This window comes from Amblyomma mixtum, chromosome 3 (assembly GCF_055824585.1).
Source record: "Amblyomma mixtum isolate Tamu chromosome 3, ASM5582458v1, whole genome shotgun sequence".
NCBI classification, from domain to species: Eukaryota; Metazoa; Arthropoda; class Arachnida; order Ixodida; family Ixodidae; genus Amblyomma; species Amblyomma mixtum.
Genome location: NC_143014.1, coordinates 79,973,851 through 80,001,831, shown reverse-complemented (window position 1 = coordinate 80,001,831; position 27,981 = coordinate 79,973,851). Strand labels below are relative to the sequence as shown.

At 43.3% G+C, this 27,981-nt stretch overlaps 2 protein-coding genes and 1 long non-coding RNA gene across 12 annotated transcripts in view; 2 read left to right on the top strand and 1 right to left on the bottom strand.

Moving 5' to 3' along the window:
- Su(dx) (WW domain containing E3 ubiquitin protein ligase suppressor of deltex) overlaps positions 1–6,905 on the top strand; it is a 49,502-nt gene extending 42,597 nt beyond the window's left edge. For all 9 annotated transcript variants that reach the window (XM_089579865.1, XM_089579863.1, XM_089579866.1 and 6 more), the window contains 2 exons: positions 2,486–2,687; positions 4,493–6,905. In XM_089579865.1, the coding sequence (XP_089435991.1) occupies positions 2,486–2,687; positions 4,493–4,665 (375 nt within the window). In that variant the 3' untranslated portion in view covers positions 4,666–6,905. The remainder of the gene's footprint in view (positions 1–2,485; positions 2,688–4,492) is intronic.
- On the bottom strand, positions 377–11,930 carry LOC149350746 (uncharacterized). Of its 2 annotated transcripts, XR_016290419.1 has the most exons (3): positions 11,865–11,930; positions 4,405–8,752; positions 377–3,941 (listed from the first exon to the last, which is right to left on the bottom strand). It is a non-coding gene; the product is annotated as an uncharacterized LOC149350746 (long non-coding RNA). The 2 variants fall into 2 exon arrangements; XR_016290418.1 differs by having other exon boundaries at positions 377–8,752.
- Positions 11,925–27,981, top strand: LOC149350745 (RNA-binding protein NOB1). The gene is made up of 8 exons (XM_089579872.1): positions 11,925–12,123; positions 12,211–12,343; positions 12,414–12,550; positions 12,733–12,798; positions 14,305–14,517; positions 20,827–20,924; positions 25,528–25,669; positions 27,676–27,981. Exons 1-8 carry the CDS (start codon positions 12,040–12,042, stop codon positions 27,943–27,945), a joined length of 1,143 nt encoding a protein of 380 aa, XP_089435998.1. The 5' UTR covers positions 11,925–12,039; the 3' UTR covers positions 27,946–27,981.

Here is a 27,981-nt window from a genome sequence, read left to right as displayed (position 1 = left end):
CTGATGGTAGTCCCCTCTGCTAGTGGTTCTTATTGCCAACAGTGCATTTATATTGGGCAGGGAGACATGGCTACACTAGGAAATCAAATTATATTTCTCTAGGGTGCACTGTTGTTTTCTACTTTGAAAGCATCACAGTTTTTATTTTTCTTGAAAATATAGCTGCAGTGTGAAGACTCAGTAGGTAGAATTTTATCTCGCATGTAGTAATTTAATTGGCACAATAAGTTGATGAATTTGGCCTAACTGAAGGAAGCCTGCTTTTGGAGCTAACATCACTCATTTTTCTTCCTTGTTTTATTTTGCATAATTAAGTACCCTCACTGTATCTCTTGAACAGTTGGTGTGAAATATGCACAAGAAAATCACCACTGCACAGTGTTTTAGTTTTTTATTGTGAAAATTCTTTAACGGCACAAAATTATCAAATCGTAATGTTGCACATCTGCACATCTTGTGATGCCTTTTATTTAGTGGTGTGCGATTATATGAAATTTTGAATACGAATCGAATATGTTGGTTTAAATGAGATTGATATTTGAGCATTTCTGAATATTCGGGAGCGATCAAATACCGCGCTGACTTTCATGAATCCGACCAAGACAAAACCACACTACCTAGACAAATTATCCGAAGATCAAGTTAAAAGTGTCAGTAAGGCATCCTCTTCACTTTCATTGTCGTTAATCACGTAGACGTGTCACAAGTGGACACTGCTAGGCTTGGGCCTCATTCAAAATTCCGCAAGGGGGCTTTCCCATCTGAAATCAAGATGACCAAACACCTGCTTTGAATAATCACTACGCGAAAGTGCGTGTTTTTCGGTTTGACCCTTCCATCGTATTTCATGCTAAACACCCACAGCCAAGGCACTCCTCCTGTCACCTTTACAACTCTTCTAGTGAGAGCTCCACTGTCTTGTTTACTGTGATGTGCCTGAAGACCCACTCGTGGAAGTTCATGTGGGGCTTCCAAAAGTGGGCCAAGTCTAGGTGTCACCAGCATAGCAAGTGACAGTGTAAAATTTCCGCCTAATGCATTGTGCATTGTAAACCACGCACCTCTGACGTGGGCGTAACAGCAGGCATGAAAATGATAGGAGGGCCCCTGTCGTTAGGCAAAAAAAAAAAAAAAAAACATAGCCTGGCCACTTAGTTCTGGCTTCTGTGCCAACCCGTGGCAACGGCGGCTGTCAGTTGTGCATTTGCCAGCCGTCTAAACCCAGCTACACACCACTTTCGGATGCCAAATGGCATGTTTCTGCTCATACGGTTTTTTTAGAAGCAGTCTCACCATTCTGATGCCAATGTGCGTTCCCCTCGCTTATGTCCGCGTTGTTGTTCCAGCACGCTGAAACTGTGCGCTCATCATGGGCTTGTTACTGTCTATGCGAGAGAGCCTCCTTCATTGCATTTTTTGCATTTTTGGCTTCTTTTTTTTTCCCTGGAGACGGGCAGTGGAGGGAATTTCAGAACTCAACCTTAAATAATTCAGGCATTTTATCTTGTCCCTCGAAGTGTGAATTAATGAGGTTTTACTGCTCATCGTGTTATTTTTAGTTGGCAGTTATATGTCAGTTCATGGATTTCGTAGTGTCGCTTATTTTGTGTTACTGTACAACATGCTGTCATGCTGTCTAATCAAACAGTGTACAATCCTTTGCACATCATGTTTTTTAATCTTTGCCTGTTTATCTGTCTGAAACTTTTTTTTCGTAGGGAACAGATGTTCGATTCGATATTCGAAGGAATTTTTTCTTTATAATCTTTATCTGTATTCTAAAATTTCACTACTTGCACACCCTTACTTTCATTATCTTTTTTTTATGAGCGATGGCAGCATCATTACCACACGAAATTATGGTTGATCCCTTTGTGCAGACAATTTTCTTATCTGATAGGAAGAATTCATTGAAGACAAAAAATACCACCATGGCCATAATCTGTATATACCCTTTAATGTTTTGATGTTGGTGAAAATGGGCAATGCATGAAACTCGTATTAAACTAAACTTTCTGTTCAGGGTTGAGGGTTCTAATATGGCTTAGTTTGTTGAAAAGACAACAGATTGATTGTTCCTTGTACTAACACAATAAAACTATCGCCAGTATGAGCAATGCAGAGTGAAAGGCTTTCTTTTTTTTTTGCAATATTTTAAAGATGTGCAATGCACACAGTCACAAAACCATGTGTGCTGCTGCAGCAAGTATACAAGTGGCACTGTAGAGTCTAGTTGATTAACAGTTTTGTGTTAACACTTTGATTTTGTGTACCCTGTGCACACCGTTTTTTTTTTTTTTTTTAAATGTGAATCTGTACTTATGAAGCACACCTTACTAAATAAAGTTCTTGCTTTTGCTCGCTTTTGAGTTTTGTTTAAAGATTCGCTTTGCATTCTGTGGATGATAAGCTGAGTTTATGCAGGCAACCTTTCCCTAGCTGACAGTGACAATCTGTGGTCTGCATTCACTTTTCTCCCCTTTAGTTGATGCTTTGTGGAATGCAAGAAATTGACATAGATGACTGGCAAAGAAACAGCATCTATCGGCACTACACTCGTAACAGCAAGCAAGTGATCTGGTTTTGGCAATTCATTCGAGACATGGACAATGAGAAGAGGGCACGTCTGCTACAGTTTGTCACAGGCACTTGCCGAGTACCTGTTGGTGGATTCGCTGAGCTTATGGGTGAGTTGCTGCAAAGGTCTCCTTACCTGAACTTGTAAATATTGCTTCGAGTTGCAGCAGTGGAGAGTGTGAACAGTAGTATGCCTAATGTGTGATTAGGCAAGTACTCATAGGAAATTATCTGTGAGTGAAATTTCATCAGTTCTGGTAAGGCAGCAGGAAAGTGCATGCAGGTAATATAAAAATGCAGTCGCAGGATGGTGGTGGGTCATCATCGGCCTGACTATGCCCACTGCAGGGTGAAGGCCTCTCCCGTGTATCTCCAATTAACCCTGTCCTTTGTCAACTGCGGCCACCATATTCCCGCCAAGTTCTTAAGCTCATCCGCCCACCTAACTTTCTGCCACCCCCTGCTACGCTTGCCTTCTCTCGGAATCCTCTCTGCTACCCTAAAGGACTAGCGGTTATCCTGCCTTCGCATTACATGCCCTGTCCATGCCCTTTTCTTCCTCTTGATTTCGACTAGGATGTCATTAACCGGCGTTTGTTGCCTCACCCACTCCGCCCGCTCCTGTTCTCTTAACATTACATTTATCATTTTCCTTTCCATAGCTCGCTGCGTTGTCCTTAACTTGAACTGAACCCTTTTAGTTAGTCTCCACGTTTCTGCCCCATAGGTGAGCACCGGTAAGATACAGCTGGTGTATACTTTTCTCTTGAGGGCTATTGGTTACCTGGTATTCATGATCTGAGAGAACCTGCCATATACGCTCCACCCCATTCTTATTATTCTAGTTATTTCGCTTTCGTGGTTCTGATCTGCATTCACTACCTGCCCTAAGTAGACGTATTCCCTTATCACTTCCAACACCTCGCTACCAATTGTGAAGTGCTGTTCCCTTGCGAGACTGTTGGGTGCCCCTTTCAGACACCTGATGCAGGATTGCGCTGGGCGTGTCCCTGATTTCCAATGGCCATTTTTGCAGAAAGTCAGCTTCAATGACTGTGGCAAAGCGTCAATGCACTCTTAGGTTTTTCATGTAATGGTCTTGTGTGTTAAAAAGGTCTTGGTTTTGAAAATCCCTATTGTACCGTTCAACCTTCTTTGTGTGCCAGAAGTATTCGCAATGTTCACTTCGAACCAAAAAGAAAAACTGTTTGCACATACCTAGGCAATACCTCTTCCTGTCCTTTTTCTCACGCTAGCCGCAGCCCTGGTGCTTCAGGTTTCGATGGCAGATGCCACGGCTAGCAACATCTTTTCCTTCCAGTGTTATTTTATTAATAAAGAGACACTAATGATGAAATGGGTAGCTGAAAATAAATCATTAGACATAATGGGATGATTGTTTCTTTTCTAACTCAACAATATGTGTTCAGTAAGTAGCCATAATACCAGAGAGCATCATTAGAGTCGTGCCATCACCAACTGATGTAGTAAAGATTTTTGCTGGTCTTAGCAACTTTACTGTAGAGGTATTGTTCCATCATCTCATCTATGGTTAATTTACTGCTCCCTCACTCCTCATTCCTTGTGAAAGTTCTGTTGTGAAAGTATCTATTTTCATGTAATACTTCATCATCTCGTGTATTATTAACGAGTAATTTAGCGCCCCTTCACTTCTCATTCCTTGCATGTGCTTAGTAGTATCGGTTTTCATGTACTGTTGCAGAGAAACTTCTGTTGGTGAAATAATAGGTTAGTCTGAATGAAGCTCATGGAAAACTGCTGTTTCCATCTCTCAGCATGTAAAAAAGATAGATAGCTTACACATACCACAGACCCAGGCTTGACAGGGCTTGACGGGTGTTTTACGGGTGGTGGTCCTTGTAACTCACGCTGGTTTTGAAACTGCCTTTTTCAGGGAGCAACGGGCCCCAACGTTTCTGCATCGAGAAAGTTGGCAAGGAAACATGGCTTCCCCGCAGTCACACCTGCTTCAACCGACTGGACTTGCCTCCATACAAAAGCTATGAGCAGCTTGTGGAGAAGCTAACCTACGCCATAGAGGAGACTGAAGGTTTTGCTCAGGAATGATGTTTTCTCTGCCCCGTACTTCTGCTCTTCAGGCTGCCAGCCTTCAAAAAAAAAACACCTGGGGACTTTGTCAGGCTGAAGAGGATAATGTAGGAAAGTGTTAACATGGAGCTTAGATCTCTCCAAAGCCAGCTTTCCAGGGCATTTAGGTTATGTGCTAATAAGGCAGCAAGCTGCATTGCCTAATGATGTGCAATGACTTAAGAAAAGAAAGAAGAACAGAACGGTAATTTTTTGCTGTGTTGTGTTTTGTTATCCTTAATTCTGCTTGCTCCACATTATTCATGCATCACACGTTGCTGCATTCAGGTCCAAGAGGGTGCAGCTTTTTGGCTTGAATTTTTCTTGTGTATGTTTTCGTACTGTGATAAGAGACACCACCACCCAGACACTAGATGTGTGGTGCAGCAGTTTTTTTCTTTCAAGTAGTTGGCTACTTTGACCTGTGTTTGCTTTTATCTTTTTTAGTCAGCACTAGATGCTGCTTCAAAGGGGCGTCCGGTGTAATTTAGGTTGGTTCCTGCATTGAATGGTCTAGCTTAGTGACATTTCAAAGCTCTAGAGTTGCTATTACAAGGCTTATGTCTGGGAGAGGAATGATATGAAGCCATGGCCTGCTTCTGTGGTTTATATATTTATTTTGTCCACATGTTCACCAGGCCAGGAGTACTTGCCTGGAAAAGATTTTATTTTGGCTTTTATCTCTAAGGAATGTCAAACATGCAGCCCAGAATGTGACAGTAGTGTGTGCTAAAATTGAGTCCCATGCCAGTGGAAAAATAAAGGGTGTAGACAATAGGCACTGTTCTCTCCTCCCAGATTCACCAGAGGACCATTGCATTGCATGCTTTTAGTAAAGGAAAGAAAAAGGAAATCCAGCCACTGGTCTGCAAAAAGCTCTCTTGGGTTTTGAAGACAGCTGCAAAATAATGTTTTGGTTCCCTCTGCATCTTCTTGCCTTGTCATTTTGGTGCAGCTGCAGATCTTGGCTGTGTACTTCAGAGCAGGGCTCTGTAGCTCTGTACATGCACATACTGATCCTTGTATTGGCCCAAAAAAATCCCGTGAGGGTCTACAACGAAGAATGTCAAATGAGAATGCATTCGTGCTGCCAGGCACACTAGAAGATGTACATACTGTGTAAAAGATAAACAAGAGGGGAAGGGGCCTGCTCTGCACACTCTTGTTTTGGTGTAGATTTTTGCCATTCTTAACATATGCTTTGGGTGGCAATACAGTTCTCTTCCAGTTCAGCAGCAGTGGCCTTGTCTGCTGCACAGTTGGTATTCCACTTTTCACAGCAAATTTTTAGAATTCGCATACTGTTGACCTTGCTAAAGTGTGCTAATTACATTTGGTTTGGGATTTTACAGCCAACCTTGTTGGTGTGCCAGTACTGTCTGTCTGCCAGTGTATGGCAGCAAGCTGCCCTTTCTGGTCCTGTCTGTGCTTCAAGTTGATTTTTATTGGTTTTTGCTGGTTTAATGGAATACGGCCTATTTGTTTTAAATGTACTGTCTCGGCTGTGGTTGTGACAAGGCTTTTTTTTTTGTAATGCACTACTTTGGTTGTACGTGTACATACTTGTTTAAAGTGTTTCTCGTCTACCATGCTGCTCACCTTGGCATATCTAAGTCTTGTGAAGCTTTACTGTATTGCTCCTTTCTATTATTTTATAATGGAGAATTAGATACAAAGCGAACAAGACTGCTGAGAGTGCGCACGCAGGTGTTGTCACCATGTAGAACCACCACCTGCAGGAATAATCTACCTGTAATTATTGTTTTAGATAGTACCCTATACTGAACCATTATTTCCTGAAAGTCATTGCCAAGATGTCATACACCAAGGTTACTTCGTGTAGTATGTTACTATGGAGAGAATATATAAATATATATATATATATATATATAATATACTACAAGAAGCTGTGCAAGATTGGCACTTTATCAAGTTTTGACTGTACATAAACGAATTAAATTTGGGTGCAAAGTCATTTGTGTTTTTAGTGTGTGATTAATATGAGATGTGTAAAGAATGCCAGCTGCACTGCAGCTTTAAAAATGAGGGGGGCATGCACAGAAGGCCAGCTGTTTTTAGCATGAAAAAAAGTGGTGGACAAGGTGAGCACTGATAAATAAGTCTTGCATGTTGTGCTATATGTATGTTGAAAATTTTGTCAGGTCTTGTAAAGCTTGTTCTGAAAGAGTGACACATAAAAAGTGACAAGAACAGTCAGATATGTGGCCATTGTGGTTTTGAATGCAGGGTGCAGAAAACATGCTATTGAACATTGTCTTCATTTGATGCCATAGTTACCTGTATTAGTGTAAATTGGAGCAGTGTGGAATTGGAAACCTGTACATTTAGTAATATTATTTGGAGGTAGTGCATTGACAAGTGGCGTGCAGGCACGACCATTATGTGTATGTATCGGCGGGGTAGGCACCACATACCTGACAGCGAGAGCGGCCAGAATGGTGGAGTATGTGGTGGTTGTAAAGGACACAAAGTAGCGAATGAGTTTGTGGTCTCGATGTTAGTAGATTCGTAGTAAGTGAGGTGTGGGAAAGGGGGAGGAAGGAGGCAGTGGGTGTGTTGTAGTGCTTTAAGTCTCCCACTTTGGTGTTTGTGGGACGTAGCCCCTTTATCCGATCCTTGCGGTTGTAATCTCCCAGCTAAAGCGAAGGGGGGCTGCTTGGACACATGTCGTGAGCGAGAGCATGAGCTCATTAGCTTCCTTCTATCCCGTGGTGACCAGGGATTCATCCCAGATGGATGTGCAGCTGTGGATGCTGGTGCAGGTAGGTGTTTAGCTGTGTGTGGATATGTTCTGTTGGTAGCAAAATCTTTGAGGGTGCCTGGCTGTCCGTGCTCACTGTGATGGTGTTTGGTGAGGGTGGTGAAGAGGTTTAATAGTGAAATTCTGCTCGTTGAACAATTACTGCGCATGTATGAACACTGGGAAAAGTTCTGGGACACATGCCTGAAATATATTCTATACAGCATGTTCCACAATTTTACATGCGGTGTAGGATGCTTCTCTCAGCTACACCAGTGAATTATTCGAGCTGAAATTTCGCACAAATTGCATTTGGTTGGCAGTATTGTTTTATACAACATACGTTTGGGGTACTTGCCTTATTCGATCAGAAGTCTGATATTAGCATCGCCTGCGACGAAAGTGGAGCAAAACAGCCAGCCGATCCCCTGGTCACGCGTCGACAACACGATGTCTCACTGTCTGTACCGAGCAATACTCGTCGCTGTCTTTCACTTCGCCCTGTTTCGGGTCCCATAGCTGCTGATTTCGGTATCTGTTGATAACTTTGTATCTGCTAAATCAATGCTCCAAGAGTACAGGATTCAGCATTTACCGTGGGGGTGTGTAATTCCCCCAGGAATGCGGCCATGACTATGGCTGCGCCTCCGCACTACTATGTTTAGCTTCGTGTGCAGGTGGAAACTGTGCATTCATTCAGCATGAAATGAAAGCTGCATTATACTTTGGTTAAACAGTCTCTTCTGCCCCGGGTGTATGTGTGATGTCAATGCACATTAAAGACCCCAGGTGGTAGAAATTTCCGGAGCCCTTCACAACGCCGTCCCTCATAGCCCGAGTCGCTTTGAGATGTTAAACCCCAATAAACCTACCAAACTTATTTACGCAGTACGTTAACTCTAGAGGCGCTGATGAATGCGAGCACCAGCCTGGGGAGCATGTACTTTCCGTCAAAAGTTACCAGGCTAGCGGGAGTGCAGTCGTGAGGTGACATTGCATTCTCCGGTGCTGGCAGGTGACCACTTGCTTCGAGATTACCGCTGATGACGTTGCTTTGTGCCATGGAGGAAGGGGAGGATTGAGGAAAGGCGGTTATGTCGCATGTTTTGAAACCGCACGTAGTCTCCCCTCAGTCCCCCTGCTTGGCCACCGTCTCAGTGTGCATGCGCAGCGGACAATGCAGCAGACACCGCCGCTACGCCCGGCATTATTGTTGGCAGCGCCGTCGGCCAAAGACTCCCAGTAGTCCTTGCGAAAGTGTGCGACTTCCGGCACACTTTTTGGCGACAGCTTAGACAGCATTACCTGAAAAAAAAAAAAAATGGTTTAACGAAGAACTATGTTGCAACCTTACAGAGTAGGACGTGCGAAAGCGCTTGATTAGCTGTGCGCGTTCCTTCTCCATTTTTTTGCTTTTCTTTTATTTGCTACATGTGCGCCTCTGCACACGGTGCCTGAAAGCTGGTTTGCACAGCAGATTCAGGCGTGCTCACCAAGAGGGAATGTGGGAAGAGGCCATGGGAAAAAAAGCTCGAGAGGAAGTGCGATGCCAAGCAGCCGGCCTTCGCAGTGAAGCCGCTTCCTCCCTCGTTTTTCGCTCTGCGAGTCGGTCCCAAATGTTTGGTGTTGGTATGTTTTAGTGCGCGGCCAATGGCATGGGCATTTACAGCAAGTAGTTTGACCGACTGTCAGTGTGCCACGCTGGTCCACGCATACGCATGCGCTTCACTACGGCATCCCTCATAGCCTGAGTCGCTTTGGGACGTTATAAACCCCAATAAACCAAACCAAAGTGATGAAACAGAGTCCTGGGAGCCAGTTGGATAATTCAGTTGAAATGGCAGAGTGGACTGGTCAGTTGCAATGAGGAAAACTAATTGGACTCCCCTGTTGGATTCCAGAGTCCAATTGGGTCCAATTGGAAATCTCAATTGGACCCAATGGATTTTCTGACCGAGTGGATGAGTGCTTTTGGGGGAATGTATGGCTTCGCTACACACATTTATCGTGGTGTTTTAAAAAGATAGCTTCGAAATGACGTAGCATACTTTGTCACACTCTTCTTGAAGGCACTCGCCAAATGATAACAAACAGCCACCCCAGTAAAAAAAGTTAGGCAGTTCAACTCTATACTGTCAAGGTCAAGTGGTGCAGCACCACACATGGTAAGGTAGATGTGCAACCATTGCTTACCTCACGGTCTTTGCGAGGTAATTCGGAGGCTCACGGCGAAATGTGTGTTAGCTGTCCTAGTGTAGCTTTCGCTCAAAAAAAAAAAAAGGGACATACCAGTGCAATTTCCAATTGTGAATTAGTACACAATTGGACCTGTTGGACCAACTGAAATAACAGCCCCTGTTGGGTCGCATGCAGGCAATTATTGCATCCAGGAAATTTTCACAAAATATATACTGCCCAATTAAGCTGCGCAAAGTACATATTGTGAGATATTAAGGTGCAAAAGAAAAACACCTGTGGGGACTGCATGCTGAGGTGTTCTACCTCATACAAAGTTTTTAAAGGAATTGAAACTGCGACAACTATACTCTTTTTTTGGAAATTTAGCAAATTTTACATTACACTCGAGAAACATACCTGTAAGCCCAACGTGTATCGACATGTACAAAACACTTTTGCTCCCACTCATATGTCACTTGTGGGGGCTAGTGGCACTTACCAGTTAAGTGCAGTTGTTTAAATAATATTTGACTGCAGAGATAGCACAATTATATGTATACAATTTAGCAGACTAAACCTAATTAAGTAAAGTAGAAATTTGGCCGAGTTGATATATGTGTTCATTTTGCTCACATCGCAAAAAAAGTGTTTTTTTTTTTTTTTTGCGCTGAGAGCAAAATAAATCTAGTTTTGCCGTCTTTCTCAAATAATGCAAAAAATGTTCACATGAATATACTGGGTGTAATTAGTCAGACCAACTGGATGCAGTTGGTACGGCCAATTGGGCTCACCAGTTGGCAAAGACTGATTCAAATGAGCGTCCAAGAGGAACATGAACTACCGATTAGACTGCTGTGTCCAACTGGCACTCTGTTTAGACTCCAATTGGAGCAACAATTCCTACTGCAACCAGTTGGAAACTCAATTGGTCCAGTTGGGAGTCTATTTCGACTGACATTTAAAGCTCAATTTGTCCAATTGCCAGTCCATTTGGACTATCTAGTAGGGACGCCATTCCAATTGCAACCAGTTGGAAACCCATTCAGTACAATATTGGAACCAAATGAAACAGAACCAATTGGTTCCAATTGTGAAACGAGAAAATTATTTCTAAGTTTTGCTTGCGTGCGCCTCTATGGGCCGCGCTTCCGCCCCGTATCTCCTGCAGGGAATCACGTACGGTTTTTTAGAAATACACCGCCTTCGAAATGACGTTTCATACTGTCACAAACTGGAACAGGATGAACTTGGTTCTTTCACACAGGGACGACCAACGGGGACGACATTATAGACGCACTGTGAAATCAGAAAACTGCTTTGCAAACTCTTATTATCACTATTGTGGTTTTGATTAATAAACAATGGAAGCAAAAAAAGATGTCGCGCTATAGCCGCGGCATCTGCCATCGAAACCTGAAGGCCTGAAGCACCTGAGCCAACGTTCTTAGTTTCAGCATGTTTCAGTTTCGCAGCTTCCTTGCTGGCGTGTCTATCGTAGACCTCGCTGGAACTATAACGGTGCTGCAGTCGCGCTTTTCTACACATCTCGAGCGTCGTCTGCTACACTTCCGTAGAGAGAAGCGGCGCCGCGCCCATACCTGCAGGTAATTAATTTTTTTCGGCATGAACAAACAAGCTTCTAGCTGGTGTTCGTACATGGTGAAAATGCTCGAAAACACCACGATACTAGCAGGAAAAGCTGGGGTGCCTCGATGCCAGCGCTGGCATCGAGGCACCCCAGCTAGTTCCCGCGACCGCCATTTTAGCCACCTGGAGCTGCGAAATTGAAACCGAATAAAGGAAAAGTTCCACAGATTAGCGCTAAAAGAGATGAGCACACAGAAGACAAGGACAGGACGGGCCATGCACGGGCGCTGAGACTAGAAACTGAAAACTGATATTGTCTAAGAACGTTGTCCTGAGCTGCGGCTAGCGGGAGCATAAGGACCATCCATGATAAGGACAGGGAGAAGGAAAAAAGGGGGGGGGGGGGGAGAAAAGGGGGGAACGATAGAAAGTTAGGATAAAATAAAAACCTTTGCTTCCATGTATCCATGCATTTTTATGGGCGCTAAGCCTACTTCAAAACTTTTGTTTCACAAAAAGCACAAAAACTCAATGACAATATCCCTCGTATTTTATCGAAAGCCCTGTGGTCGACAGAAACGCTATGGAGTGGCTTTAAAATTGCCACAGAGTTATCAACCAAACTTATGACTTAAAAAAATATTATACCTACCAGCCTACCAGCAGCCAAGAAAAAAGCAAAGTAGCCATAAAAACAGCCGTATGCCGTACCATAGCCATACGCACCTTACGCAAGAGTGGAAGTAGCCTCTGTAGTGGAAGCCGTGGTGGGAGCTGTCTCGTGGGCTTTTGTGAAAGCTGTGAACGTGTGTAGTTTATGTGGAGCTATGGAGCCTGTAATGTTGTCAGGTGCACGCGTGAAGCATTTAGTCGTTGACTCTGGCGGCTTCATAAAAAATGCGGCACTGCACGTAAGCACTGGCCTTTTTTTTTCAGCAACTTGTAAATTGTAATGCGGATGAACCTGATCGCACAAACGTGCTTGTTTTGTTTCTCAGGAAATCGGTGAAAAAATTTACACTCTACCTGAAGTTGTCAATGAAATAAAAGACAAGGCAACGAAACAGAGGCTGCAGGTTCTTCCGTACACGATCAACTATCGGGTGCCAACTCCTGAAGCGGTAAAGATAAGTGAGTAAAAAGAGTGCTGTTATCCACGTGCTGTAGAGTCCTGACACTTGTGCTTCGTTTGTGACTGCAGTAAGCGATTTTTCCAAGCTCACTGGGGACTACCCGAGTTTGTCGGCAGTTGACATCAAAGTCCTGGCTCTCACATATATGCTGGAAAAGGAGCATGTGGGAACCGACCACCTTTGCAAGAAACCCAAATGCATTGAGGTGATATCCCGGTCCTCACTTTACCGTTGTGCAACATGTTTTATTTGTGTGTTAAACCTTTTCTGTGGGCGGACGTGGGTCCTGGTACTCTTTTGTTTGGTGTTTATTACTTTCTACGCAATAGTTTGCGAACAGTGTCGTACAATTAAGCTAAGACTGCTGAAACTTTCATTTTTTTATAGGTGCAGGGAACCGGTGCTCCAAGAGATGTAGTTGCTTCACCTGGCTTTTTTGGGGCTCTTGCCATTGTAAGTGTCGTCAGAATGCTATTCTGTTCAGCAGATGACTGGTTTCTAGCAAGCGCTGTGAGCTGGGGACACTTTTTCCATGTCCCTTTCTTTCAGCGTTTGCTGTCTGCCGACATATATCTGCTCCTCTTGCCTGGCGTGCTGCTGTGCAGCAATAGCTCATTTATAGACAAGTACACTGCTTCGTGCCCCAGTGGTGCTGGCTGAGGCAGCACTATTTTTATTCTTTTTAAAGCCTCACCTTATATTTCTGAATTTCGATGAAGGCAAAATTCTAGAGGCCCGTGTACTGTGCGATGTCAGTGCACGTCAAAGAACCCCAGGTGGTCGAAATTTCCGGAGCCCTCCACTACGGCGTCTCTCATAGCCTTAGTCGCTTTGGGACGTTAAACCCCAATAAACCAAACAGATTTCTGTTCTTTTTTGTGCCCTTATTGTAGTAGCTGGATCATGATTTGGTGCTTAAATAATTCGGTTCTCGACTATTGGTTCATATCAGTATCCTGTTTTTTATGTAACTTCAACTCTTACCTAGTTTCAGCAAGTCGGTCTATAGTCTGTAATGCTGACTGCTTGTTAGGACATCTGAGCTGTAACTTTTATGGATTTGTTAAGTAAAACTAGAAATGTTTGAATGCTTAGTTTAAATTGAACTTGAATACACTACTGCAGTCTGAGACACTTGCTCTGATACATGTCAGATCGCTTGAACGTTTGCGAAACTATGCTGCGTTTCATTTTACTTAACTGCAACTGCACAGCCAGTGCACCATCTGTGAAAAATTAGTTACAGCTGCCTTCTCTTGCCTCTTGCTTTGAACTATTTAGGCTTCCTCTCATTCAGATAATCATTTCCCGCTTTAGTTTGCACGTTGAGCTAATTCTCCACTGGCACACATTACCTCTTGCACTGATCATGCTTGTAAAGGTAGAATAATTTTATGCCAGACTAAAACTTGTTTTCATTCCATAGATCTTTGCAAGATTCAAACCACCTTCCTGGTCCTACAACCAACATTCAAGATCACTAGTTTCACACTGCAATGTCTAATTTAGTATAATGAGCATCCAACTTAAGTGGACATTGTATAATCTTGCACCGTACGATTGCTTTTGCTAACTTTTTTGTTTTGTATTCATGATTTCTACCCACTCCCCTGTGTGAAACTGCCTGGCCTTCAGGGTCTGTTAAATGAACAAACAAAAAAATAGTGCATGTCAAATCATGGCACATTTCCTTCATTCAGCTAGTAGCAGGAACAATCAGTGACACGGTGTTTTAAAAAAGCTTGAGTCCGTAGACCATACCTGGAAATAGCTTTAAGGCCATGAGGGATGACATACCTGTTGTTTGATGCCTGTCTATGTGTATTACACAATTTTATGTCTAGCATCGTTTGAACTGGTTGTGCTAACTTAGAAAATCTCAAGAAATTTTTGTGGTTTTGATTCGACATGGTATGATTGCTGAAATGATGTTTAATGCCTTTTGTATACATAATGCAGGAAGAAAACACACAGAAGCCCAAGGCTGTGGAACCCACTAGTTGTGCGGATGAAGCCAGTGAAGATGAAGCAGATTTGACAGAAGAGGACTCAAGTGATGGCGAGTGGATTACTCCGGGCAATATTACAGAGATAAAAAAAGAAATGGGCCTGCTAACACTCGAAGAAGTACCAATTCCAGTTGCATGTATATCAACCGATTTTGCTGTGCAGGTATGCTATACTTTTACCTAATGTCCTTTGATCGGGTTCCTATATATTTTTCAACCAGGTAATAAGCCAGTCTGCCACTTTATTTAACTAAACTTTAACCTGACTTTTGCCCTGTATGTGCACATCTTAACAGGCTCTGAATTTCAGTTCTTCTGTAAATGTGGTCTAGAGAGACCGGAAAGCCCACTGAATTTCAGATTCTGAATGGAGATATTGGAAATGGCTGAAAAAGAGCTCTGCACTAGAGCACTATGCTGGCTCAGGTCTACCTCGAAAACCCGGGCACAGCCCAGTCCGCAGGCCGGGCTCGGGCTGGGTAGCAGAGATTTTCTTGGGGCCTGGGCTGAGCCTGGATTTTTTCATAGGCCCAGACTTGACCCGAACCGGACAGTGCAAATTTTTCCCAAGTACGGGTTGAGTCTGGTCATTTCAAAAGTGCAAGCTCCCAGCCTTTGAAGAGCTGACTACAAATTACCTGATATAACGGTGAGCAGTGCTCATGTTTCTAATTTCAGAGTTACGTAATATTTTTTGCACTACATTTGTAACTTTTGAACCTGAAACCTTTATTTCTTAGCTTTTTCTAAGCGGGGAGCTAATAAACCTTTCCTCTTAACTTTACCTTTATTTCTAGGTACACATTCTGTTTGACAGCAATTTTCTCAGTGTTTCCAGTACTCATTTCAGAGAAGTGCTATGTCATTTTGTACAGCACGCAAAGAATTCATCTGGATAAATTTAGCCTTATCTTGGCATTGAAGGTTGCAAGGGGGTGCACCTTTTTAAGTCCTTTTGCAGTTTGTCATATAAGGTCAGCAGGTGAACTGCTATGCACTTTTTTTCTATATACTATGTTCACAGTATAGGTAATACCTCCTTCACTCACCACTGTAGCAGCTGCAGTTACAGTGTTGTAGTGTTCGCTGTATGAGAACTCCTACAGGCCTCTGTATTCTGTTCACTAAGCTTACAGGGTGCTGGGAGGTATGTGCTTTTGGGACCAAATGCCTTTTGCCACCTCTCCCAGTGTACTAGGTTAGTCGGATCAGCATATGCCGGGCTGGGTCTGTGTGGAACAAATTTTTGTAGGGCTGAGCCCTGGCTGGATAAGAGAGAAGGCAGCGAGCCCAGACCGGGCCTCGAAAAGTTGGCCCATACAGTGCTCTGCTTTGCACGCATTGCTGAGCGCAGTCTCCTCTTAAAATCGAGTTAAGTTTTGCTGCAGTTTATTTTGATAATTTTTATGTCTTATGTTACAAGGGAAATATATGCCTCCTTATGCATATATTTGATGTGGTGCATGAGCACAAGAGAGCATTGCAGAGTAGTCTGCTCCTCATAAACCATTAAATTTTTCTTGAGACTGGATCATATTCTCTATAAAAATTTTGGGGCTCAAAGTATGAGATATTACTACTCAAAAATTATCTGGAGTTTGGAAGCAGTGCTGGTTAAGGTGTTATAAAGAGAACATGAATCTTCAAAAATGTCTTATTGCATATTATGTGTTCTTTATTATTTCTCACATGCCACCTCTTCAAAGAACTTTCTATGTGGCCCTCTGTGCTTTGAAACGAGAAGTGCAGTGTTTTGGGACCAAATAAAAAAAAAAATGGAATTGAAATCTTGGGGCCCACACAGGTTTCTTGCTCACAATCGATATGCGTTCGTAGTAGTTAGTAAACAGTGTTTATATGGCATGGGACTAATTAAACTGCTGTTAGTGCTACGTCCACCTTTTGCATGCTCATCTCTGTTGACATTTTGTTCTGAACAGTAGGGCAGATCCCAAGCTTGTTTGACTTGTGTGTCATACCTTCTGGCTATGTTTTTCAAACCATGCCATAGTCTGCGTGCATACAGGATGAACAATAATTGTTTGTTTGCCCAAGTCCAAAGTGGCTGTTGAGCGCGATGCTTTAGCCATTTTGTTAGTCTGGTGCAGACTTCAGCAGTTAATCATTCTGGGTAGCAGGTGACTCATACCTGGCTAGTTGCAATGCAAAGTTGAAAGCCATGGTTTGGAAACATGGCTTGGTCAAGCTTTATATAAGCCTCTTGTGGACCATAATTCAAGTCACTCAACGATCACTTGTCGAAGTATAATTGCTAAGATTCAGATTCTTCATTTGCCTTAGTCAAGTTAGAAACCTGTTGAGAAAACTTGTTTTATCATATTCACGTATACAATGTTGTGGGGCACCACATTTCTTAGTCTGTTTCTTGCAGAGCTTTTAAAATTACATTAAAATCTGTTTTCTAATTATGCTCATGAATATAATACTTTGAGTCTATCTTTGTGCGTAGAGGCTGCAAAAAAGAATTTCAGTGTTAACTTGACCTCTTGGTTGACCTCTTGCATTTTAAAAGGTAGCGTAATATCCCTGCCACACTGGTGCATTTAGTGTCACTTTCAATGAGTGACATTTGCCTAAAGTGGTTGGTTACGGTTTGTGGGGTTTAATGTCCCAAAGAGACTCGGGCTGTGAGGGACGCCGTAGTGAAGGGCTCCGGAAATTTCGACCACGTGGGGTTCTTTAATGTGCACTGACATTGCAGAGTACACGGGCCTCTAGAAGGTTTATTGATGCTCGTTGCAGAACGCACTTGTCCCGTAGTGAGTTTGGCAGACTCAGTCTGCTTGGTCCAGTTAGGTGAGTGTGTAGTCTTTACAGCAGTGCTCCGGCATAAAAAAAAATTAGTTTTGAGAATTAAAAGGTCTTAGAATCTCCATATTTTTCTGATTGTGCCTTTCAATGGGAGCTTGTTTTAAGTAATCAACTGAAAATAATGCGCACTCTTAAACAACTACTTTTGCTTGCAGAGCTAGCATGGCCAAAGGTGGCTTTGACCAATGTTCTTAGACATGGTCAGTTTCACAGCTATGCTCAAGAGGCATCTGAAGAGGTGGTTGCGGGAACTAGTGGCTCTGTAGTCGAGTTTTTTTACATCGTCTGCCGGCATGGAAGTGTTTTTTTTTTTTTTAATGCGATGCCAGTAAGGACAGGCTAGTTGGATTTTCAAGCTGATTTTTGCGTGGACGGTGCTCGTAGTGATTGTGAAAACTTCTTTGTGGTGAAATCTGTGCACTTGATGACATCAAGTGAGTGTTACACATCATCCTGCTTTGCACCCGTCTGTACAAGTGGCAACAGAAACAATGCCAGCGATTATCATATTTTCACACTGCCTCACAATGACAGCCAATTTAAACAAGTGGGAGCAGATAGTGCATCGCAAGAACAGCTGTCTTGCACGTCTAAGGTATGTGAGCGTCATTTTGAGGATGACGACATTATCAAGGACTACAAGCATGTTGTAAACAGGTAAGAGGTGCAAATTCCTTGTGGGAACTGTGCGCTGCCTGGCAGCATCCCTGGACACTTTCCCTATGTTCTGGAGCGGCGAATCTTGAAACCAAGAAATGTGCAACGTGGGCAAAAGTCACCCAATAAGCGTGCTTTCATGCAGGCTTACAAGTTTGGAGATCCTTGCATCAAGAGGTCATATGCACGCATTCCAAATGAGTTGGTGCCACTTTCCTGCTTGGCTGAGACCAGTATTACGTCTGCACTGACGCTTGGTGACCTGATGATTGTGACGCTACCCTCTCCAGACTGGCGACATGAAGCTATGCACGATGAAATAAAAAGGAAGATGTGTGTAGTTTTCTACTCCAGACAGCTAGCTGCAGGCCGTCTAATAATTCAGAAGGCTGTTGTTAAGATGGTGGTAGCTGCATCGTGAATGGCTACAAGCTACACTAGGAGCTGTTCAGAACTGCAGCATCTGTCACCGGTTTTGAGGGAATCCTGATGGAAGCAGATGGCTTAAATATCTGTGCAGGTGTAAAGAAAAATCTTGATGAACTGGTGTCGAAGTCGGAAACTGTTCATCGCAGACAACTGCCACATGGGAGAAAAACAAGCAATGTCCTGGAACTGAAGGCAGCACACTCAGAAGTTAAACCAAGGAATTCAAAGAGCACTGGTTGTTGATCTCCTACCTTTTCAGCACCTGGCATTCATGTCATCAGCATGTGGCACGCAGCTCAATGCTTGTGCATTGAAACAGTTCTGTCATAACAGCTGATTGGTGTGAAGTGCTATAACTGATGAAGAGAACAGTGAAAAACTAAAGTGCTTGGACAGCATGAGACACACACAAACACGTAAGAAGACGAAGTGCACCTCGTCTACAATCATGTCGTACTTCCCAACCTCAGTGTCTGTACCCGTGTGCCCTCCAAGCAACATTGTTTTTTCGCCATGTACCAACAGCAGCTAGGCCACATTCTTGTTTCGTTCACTCCAGAAAAAAAGGATTCACCTACAGGAATGGATGCGGTGCCACCTGTCTTTCTGGAGACGTAACAGGTGCGCGAGACACGAAGAAAAGTGCAACTGCAGCGCTGTTAGTTCCAGTGATGCCCACGGTAGCTGCACCAGATAGCACGTGGTATGGGAAGCTATGAAACTCACTGGTCTAAGAACATTGGGTTTGGCTTCACTACACGCAGGAATTCCACAGGGGGTGGAGCTTCATCATGCCAAGTGAAGACGACCCCCTTCCGCGATTAGTAGGCCTAACGAGATCCCAGGGTTCGTGTATGCAGTTGCAGTGATTGTGGAGAATGTGTGTGTGTGTGTTTCATCTCTCTTGTCCGTGTCTTTGTTTGTGCTATAAACCCTTCTACATCAAGAAGAATTCACATGTTTTAGCAAATGCAAATGGCCAACAATTATAGTTTTGACAACAGTGGCCAGAAGTTAACTATTGCTTACATCACAGGATGCGCATGCAATGAACGGGAAGTGCTGATGGGACCCAAACTGTTGTGCAATGCAGCCAGCAGCAATCGTCGCCATAGCTTGTGGATAACAAACAAGGCCGATTTAGTTAATGCGGACGGTCACCGAACATGCTTCTGGATGAAGTGATTTAAAATTAAGATTTTATCACAGCAGAGAAAGCAGGAACTATTGGCAAGAACTGGCAGTTCTATGCAATTTGCAACCCAGCTATCAAGTGTTTCCCAGGCGCGTGATCGCATTGGCAATTTCTACAGAGTTGTTGCACTGTGTAAACAAACAAGGGTATAGCCAGTACAAAAGAGAAGAGATTATGTAATATAACTAAAGTGCAGCTTGCATTTTCATCATCATCATCATTTATTTTACCCTTAAAGGCCTCTGTTGAGGCATTACATAAGGGGGGGGGGGGGGGGGACAAAGCAAATGCAACTGAGAATAATACGTTAATACAGCAAAACATAATGCAATACAATAAAATGAAAAACGATACATCACAATACAACGTTGGTCAATAATGAAGGGCGCAAGGCTGAATTAGGCGGTAACAACAACAACAACAACAAGAAAAAGAATAAGTGTAACTGGATGAAGTCATGCATGTCATGCAAGTGAGCGCTAGCTGTTTGTACACAGTGATGTAAACAATAGTACTGGAGTGCAGCCGTTCTCATCTGTGCTTTCCTGGGGAAATTATCGCGCTTATGCAGTAAATGCTGAGTGGTGCACCATGACCTTCATGCACTCATTTGGCGAGTACATGCGATGTTTGCTAAAGGTACAGCCGAAAAAAGCAAGCAACAGGTATAAAAACTGAAATCCATAAAGTCGAAGCAGTCATCCGGTGTTGCTATGGGTGGGGCAAAGCAATGGCAACAGCTGTTGGTCAGTGCGGGCTGTGTACGCGTTTCGAAGGCATTCCGAAATCTTAGACGTCTTCGCAAAGCTTTGCCAACTGAAATATATCTTGGCCGAAAGCTGCTCAAAAACTTGTGTAGAAATACAGCGCGGCAGTCTAATCGAGTGACATTCGGTCTTGGTTGCAAGGCATTCAAAGCTCTCGTGTAGTAGGGGTTACTTGTCCCGGATTGTGATGCTTTTTCTAGTTAACGACATGTATCCAGATGTGAAAATAAAACTGAAAATTAGCTTGGATTGTAAATTGTATTATCTAATTATTTACTCGAAAACTAATTAATTCCCACAAAGTGCTGCAACATCCATTGCCACTGCCACCATTTCCAAATGACACTTCTTTTTGCTCTGTGACAATATGCACCGAACGTGTCATTTGTTCATGGGAAGTGCACTTTGTGAAAGTGTCACTAAACTTGTCCATGTGACAAGGGTATTACTTATGGTGACCTAATTTCCCAAAGTGATTTAAAATTGCACATGCAAGTTCGTATATGGCACCTCCCCTCTTAGAACTGCATTTTATTGTAATATTTGCAGTGTATAGACAAGTTGTGATATTAAAAATGACTATTTCTTTCAGAATGTTCTGATTCAGATGGGTTTAAAAGCTGTTTCTGTTGATGGAATGGCTATCAAACATGCAAGAACATTTGTCTTGCGCTGCCATGCCTGCTTCACGTAAGCAATGCATGTTTTTTCACTTTTCTTTTGTACCATGGTGTTTTGTTTCTTTACAAATAAAAAAGAAAACAGACTTAACTGATGGCTTGAATTGGTAACGTGCACTTGCGGTCATAATACAGTGCACGCTTTTGCAATTAAATGCCTCCCACACCTTAACTCTTTCCTTACTGTGAAAAAATGACCACTTTTGAGCATTTAAAATTAAGTTATATCTTCGAGAAGTGCAAAATGCACTGTCAATGGTAAGGCATCAATCTATAGCTTATTGATTATACTTATGAACGAAAAAAACGCCAGAGTTTTGTGTGCAAAACTTTTCGAAAAATTATTGGTTAAATATGCTGGCAACGCAAAAAAGAATGGCATTGAGCCAGAAGTTTATTACAAAAAAATTAAATATTTAAAAACAATTAAAATAAAATTAAATAAATAAAAAATATTAAAAACATGCACATGAATGCACACATGTCCAAAGTGCTGCACATAGCGATTGTTTTTTTTTTTTTTTTCGAGGGGCATTCTGGTGGGGTCCTTGCCTGGTTTAGTCAAAATGAGTCAAAAGTACATACTGTCTCTGGCAGTTCTGACCAAAAAGCAGTATTTGCAAAAGCTGTAGTAGCAACTGTATCTTTTATTGGTGACAGAAAAACGAAAGCAGACACTGTACAACAAAAAGTGGTCCCTGCTTGCAGGCATTCATTCACAGTGCTGCGAACTTGCAGCACACGCTTGCAATGCACTGCGGCTCACTGTAGTTTCTACAGCAGCAGCAAACCGCTGAAACATCGCAACTACGAGGCCAAGCGGTTTCGGGTATTCTTGTGTATATGTCATTTCTGGCATTTGGGAATGGCCACTCTTTTTCGAGTTCCAGTTTGAAGAACTGCTGTTATTGTGAGCGGTTCCTCGTGTACCCACTCCTACCACGATTTCAATCTAGTTTTCAGGGCTCTCTGTTTACAAACTACTAGAAAAAGAAAGTCTTTTTACGGGGCGAAAAATTTTGTTGCAGTTGGCCTTTAACTCTTTCGCTACCATGCCATAGGCCATCGGTCATATTTGACTGGCGTTTTGAACCTGCCACCAGAAATTCAAGACTGCGCTCCTGGACAAGCTGCACCATCTAGTTTGCTTCTTTAACGGCATCTCTTTGGTTTCAGTTTTGTTTTGTCTTTTTTTAACGCGAGGCGGTACCATGAAAAATAAAACTTTGACCAGACATAGTCCGCCAGTCGCCGTTCATGACATCTGTTTTGGCACACGCTCCTCAAAGGCAAAAGGCTACACTGAGTACTTTCGTTGGTTCTTATGCTGTATTTCTTTTTTTTTAGAGGAGTAGTAGTGAGTTAGACAAACACGTGGAATGGTCGGATTTCAGTTCCAGTTGTGAGACTTCGTCTCAGGAACTACATATGAGCCATGGCCTCCGAGATTAGACATCAAAGGAGGGTTCGCTCAACCTACCTGAGCTGTGCCGTGTCGCTAAATCTTGAAGACCATGTACGAGCATTATTAACGGCGTGACTCAAATAGACCGTGTCGCGGCACTTAAAGGGACACTGAGCACAGAAATTAGCCTGTATTGACTCGCACTTTTCAGCAACAGTGGTGCCACGATGCGGTTTTTTTCCTTAGCAGCCGAGCAGTGATCAGCATTCGCAGTGCAAGCAGATGCCCTTTGCGCTGTAGATGTGCTGACACAAAAAGTTGAAAGCATTCGTTTGTGTAGCGTTGCCCCCAGTGCTTAAATCGTGCTGTGTGAGGTAAAAAACCTGCACAGTTTTCCTAAGTACAAAAAGCTGAAAGCACTCTGGAGCCTAGAGCTGTGGATTGAGAATAAAGTGACTGATTCTTATGCAGTGATCACATACATTGAGCACGTGTAGAAAGATTTTCTCTGGCGTTATCTCGGTGAGTTAGTTGCCATAGCGTGACTGGCTACCGTCTTGCTCATTGAGTTTTATGATGATTTAGTATTCGTTCAGTTAAGGATTTGAACCCTGTGTGACCACGGCTGAAGGCTGGCGCTGTGCCATCCCTAAAGACTTCCGTGCACTCTCATGACAGTCCTGCCAGGAACGCAGAAAAAAACCAAAAAAACAAACATCAAGGTGCAAGTCAACTTGGGAGGTTGAAGATATGTGTTTTAAAAGTATGATTTGAATGTGAAGAGTTGAAGATGTTTGGACCGTAGTGCTCGTGAAACATTTAAATGTAGCGGACTCTTGTGCGCAGGAATGTTTTGTGAAATGTTCTCTATGTGTATGCTATTGTGGTCATTTGTTTTGTAGGTAGGGCAAGGTTAAAGCAGTACATTAATGCTGAACACGGCTAACTGCTGTAATGTAGCAGCAGTCAGCAGGGTTCAATTTTTGTTAAAAAAATTTTGTTCACAAGATTGTTCGCGCCCGATACGTATAGCCCGCAGAAATAACGTGTGCAGCACATAAAAATCTATGTGCACGTACTGCGGAAGTGGCAACCCCAGGATAGAATAAGCGTAGGGAATTTCATGCCATGTTCAGGGATATTGAAAGATACTGCACTGTCCACACCTATAGATAGCGTGAAATGCTCAAAATTACAGCTTTTAAATATACTGTATACCAGAAATTACGGTACACGGAAGCCAATTAGTTAAACAGAGGACTGAAAAGATAAAAGAGGCACATGGAAATGTTTACTTTGTCCCCTGCCTTCCTTTGCGGTGTATGGTTTCAAGCGGTTAGTGGATCACGTGGCTAGCATTAAAAGGTATCTCATCCTATACGACGCACCTCTGCGTTTCTGAAGCAAGCGACAATCGCTTCGATAGACACAACAGGGCCAGGAGCTGCACGGTCCTTCATATGCGCACATTTCAACGGCATCTCCATCATCGCTACATTCTCCATGACGACGATGCCGTTGCGCCACCTATACACCATGAGCGCACTGCCTGTAGGGGCGCCACTGAAATCCCTCTTGCGGCCGATTCTAAAAACAGCGGCGGGGTCCGCCGGCCGCGCTTCCCCGCATTGGCACACATTTGTTGCCCTCGCTGCCAGCTTGTCGAGGCCACAGCGGTTCAAGTTACAGTACATGACAGAGGTAAATAGGCAACATAAAGTGCAGACATCCCGTGTCACCTATAGCAACCAGTGAAGCTTGCCGTACCAGTGCACGGTTGCATGGTTAGGAGTTCTGAACAATGCGTCACAGCATAACGCTGTTCATGCGTAAAAGAAAACCGAGGCAGGAATAGACTCAAATTGATCACATCCTCTGAAAAGTTTATTTTTTCGCGACATTTAGCCATGGGTCGGTTGCAAGTCGCGTCGTAAATAAGACAGTGTGCCCGAATTGCGCAGGAAGGGAAGCCATGATTTGCAGTGCTAAACCTGCCTCTGAGATTAATAGGATGTTTTTCCGATTGCCACTTGAATCTGTAAAGCCTGCGTATAGCGGCACAAGCATTTATGTAGTTTCTGAGACAGATGCGTAAGCAAATGGCCACCGAACAGCAGGAACTAGTGAGCAGCAAACCAGCAGGAGCAGCCCCGTCTCCGCTTCGCAAGAGCGGCGACAGGTAGCGCAGCAGCGCTAAGCTCATGGCGTACAGGTGCTGAAAAGTGCGAATAGGGTCGCTAAGAGACCTCTTTCACCAAAAACAAAGCTTTTTATGGTGGAAAAGAGCAAAAAAAAAAAAAAAATCAGTGGCAGATTTTGCAAGCAAACTGAATGCAGCCACGCCAATTTTTGGCACTGATCCCAGAGGCTTTGCTCTACCACCTTTCCCTTCAAGACGATGGCAGCCAGTCCCTTTCAGTAAGAATGTCAACTGGTGGGAAGATTTCTGAATGCAATTTTCTCTCTGATAAATGTCTCTTTTGCTGCCTGACTAATGTCAGTGTAGCCAGAAAGAGGCAAAGAATTAATTTTTATCGTGAACAATAACTGCATGGAGTTGTCCTCAGTGTCCCTTTCCCTTACATCGCAGCTTCGGTGATTTTTTTTACCACAATCAGTTAATGGTTAAATGCTGAAGGCTTTTGCATCAGAGTATGCGACTTCATTTTTTAATTCTAACAAGAGAAGGACATGCTTTCACTTGTTAGCAACTAAGTAATTGTTAGTTACGCCTACGTGTGACTGTGTCCTATTCTTGTCCTAACCTGTGTAATTTGTACATGTGCAAGAATCGAATGTGAGGTACCTTTGCCATCACCTGCACAAGACGAAAGATTGGCTGGTCAAAAGGGAGCGCGAACTTGCTTTGGTTTAATTTTTTTTTTGCTGTCTTTTTTGTCATCATGCATGCTTCTGATGTTTTGCCACGGCGATCGTAACTGTTCTCATTGCACACTGTGCTCGTTCATGTAGAATGTCCATACTTGGTCATGCCTACACATCTACTGTGTATAAGCTTGGCCTCATCAAACTGCAATCGCATAATGGCTGTCGTTTGGAATGGTGCAATGAGCTACTTTATAAAAGGCATTTTTCAAGTGCTTTGGGCAGCTGAAGATTCAGTCAAAAGCAGATATGTTGTGTGAAGACATCCCTGTTTTCTTTTTTTCCACAACGGAGTTGCTGATCTGTACTTTCTTTTTTGCAGCATCACAAAGGTGATGACAAAACAGTTTTGTCCTGCCTGTGGAAATAAGACACTGAAGCGTGTCTCAGTGTCCGTAGAGGAAGATGGCTCTACCAAGCTTTACATCAACTACAAAAGACCAATTAATGTCCGTGGAACACGGGTAAGATATGGGGATGTATGATTTTATCACTAATACCACGGGTACATGTACAGAAGGTGCTGATCTGTACATTACGGGATTCTTGAGAAGAATCTCCAAATCTTTATCTCCTTCAGTTTTCTTAACACTAGGCATTAGGTGTTAAGTAGAGAATGACCAATTCTGCATATATGGGCATTAACCCACTATGCTGTCATGTCATACCCTTGAGGCGGAGCTTATGTGTTCCCTCCAATTTTTTCACTGTGAATTACCACATTTACTCGCATAATTTGTGCATGTTTTTCTTTAAATTAAGGCTTCAAAAAGGAGGTAGGCAAATTATGTGAAGATTTTGTGAACAAGTCCTAAAACACTCTACAAAGGTCATAACGCGCATATGTACTATATATTGCTGCCTAGACGTTGACTGCCTAGCTTGCATCCCTTGCAACCAAAAAAACAGTTGACTTCATATATATATAATATGCATACCCCCCTCCTGCCCTTCCCTGCAGGATGGCATGACAGTGTGTATGTACCTCAAAGCAATAAGCGTGCAATGACACGGTTGAAAGCCCGTTAGTCAACAGCAAATTGAGATAAAAGGTGAATGAACAGTGGCCTCACATGTGGCCCGGCTGACTAGTGACAAAACGAACAGCAAGCTGTCCGGTAGTTTCGGATTCCAGCATGTGCCGGAAGAAGTTTTCTCTCCCCATTGTTCCTTTGGGAAAGTGACTGCCAGTACGAGTAAGCCAGGTAGATGGCACGCAATGCGTCCCTTTGCAACTTGCACCTTTTCACAGCTGCACATGGTGACATGGCTGCATTGATCTTCCCAAGCCTATCTTTCGTGTGCTTTCGAGCCAGACCACCAGAAAGCACACGTTTGCTTGCTGGTGGTCTGGCCCATCATAGAGTGTAAAAAGTCCGAGTAAAGGTCTTTTTTTTTACAAAACCAGGTGATAAATTAGGGGTGTGTAAATAACGCGAGTAAATATGGTACAGTAGAGCCCCTCTATGGTAAAGTAGCTTGGACCAGCAAAAATATTTCCTATATCAGGGTATTTACTATATCAGTTATTAGCGATCGCAAGGCTCTGACTATGCTCTCTGGCTGCGTACTAAGTGCGAAGTGTTTGTTTATAAAACAAACACTCAGAAATACCTTACATCCTGCTCTTATTGACCTTTTATGTGATAATTATTTCTTATCAGTTATAACGTTTTCGACATTGTTTATGTCTTATGGAAGTACCGCATTTACACGAATACAACATGGCTACAAAAACAAAGCGAGTTTGATTCCATTTGAAAACTAAAGCTTTCCATGATCACGGCATCGTCTTCTGTATCTTCAGCGTCATTTAAGAGGCAGAAGTTAAGAAACGCGCGCGACAAAGTCAAGCGCGGCAAAACCACCTACACAGTTCCGCTGTGCCTCTGCTTTTTTGCCGCTGCGCCCCATGCTTCGCGCTGCCGTGCTACAAACGCTCGCCCTTTTCCTTCCTTTTCTGCTACTCACTGCACCTTTATTGGCTTTCCTTTCTCAGCGACCCGTGCCGGCTTCTTTCTGCGTCCATAGCCGGCTTTACTTTTTCGGTGCGCGCTGCGCGCTTTGTCACACGACCTCAATGTCTTCCAAAAGTCGGCTTCTCCGGCAGCTTTTGAGCATGGTGGTGAAGCCACCTCAAAGAGCGCCGTTTTATTATATTCGGTATCCATATGCCTCGCTATCCTAGACTTCGCGCGTGCCGCGATGTCATCATTCCGCGGGCAGTACGTTGTCATGGCCAGGCACTCTTTACTGTAGCCATCGCTTAAAAGAAAGATCTTTACTATAACCGAAAAAAATATGTATACAGTCTATGGGAGGTGAAATGGGACTGCAGCTTCACTTTACTATATCTGAGTTTTCACTATAACCGAGTTTACTGTAGTAGGGTTCTACTGTAATTCTTTTACGGGTGTGGTTAGTCTTCTAGTTCATCACTGACTGCTTCTGCTTTTTTTTCATGTTGCAGTTCTCGCTTCCAATGCCCAAAGGAGGGAAGCATTCAACTGATCCCATATTGTGTGAAGACCAGCCAGTACCGCAGAATCGTTTGTCGAGAATGGCTATGAGCCAGGTCGATGTTCTTGATGCAGACTATCTGTCAAGAAACTCGCCTTTCAAGACCAATGATGTGTACTCTCGCTCTGCCCATCTCAACATGCGAGCTGGTCGTCAAGGGTCTCGAAATCCTAATCAAGTGAAGCGGAACACTGGCAATCACAAGAAACGAAGCAAATAAATTTTTCACTCAAAAGGCTTGAAGTGACAAAAAGAA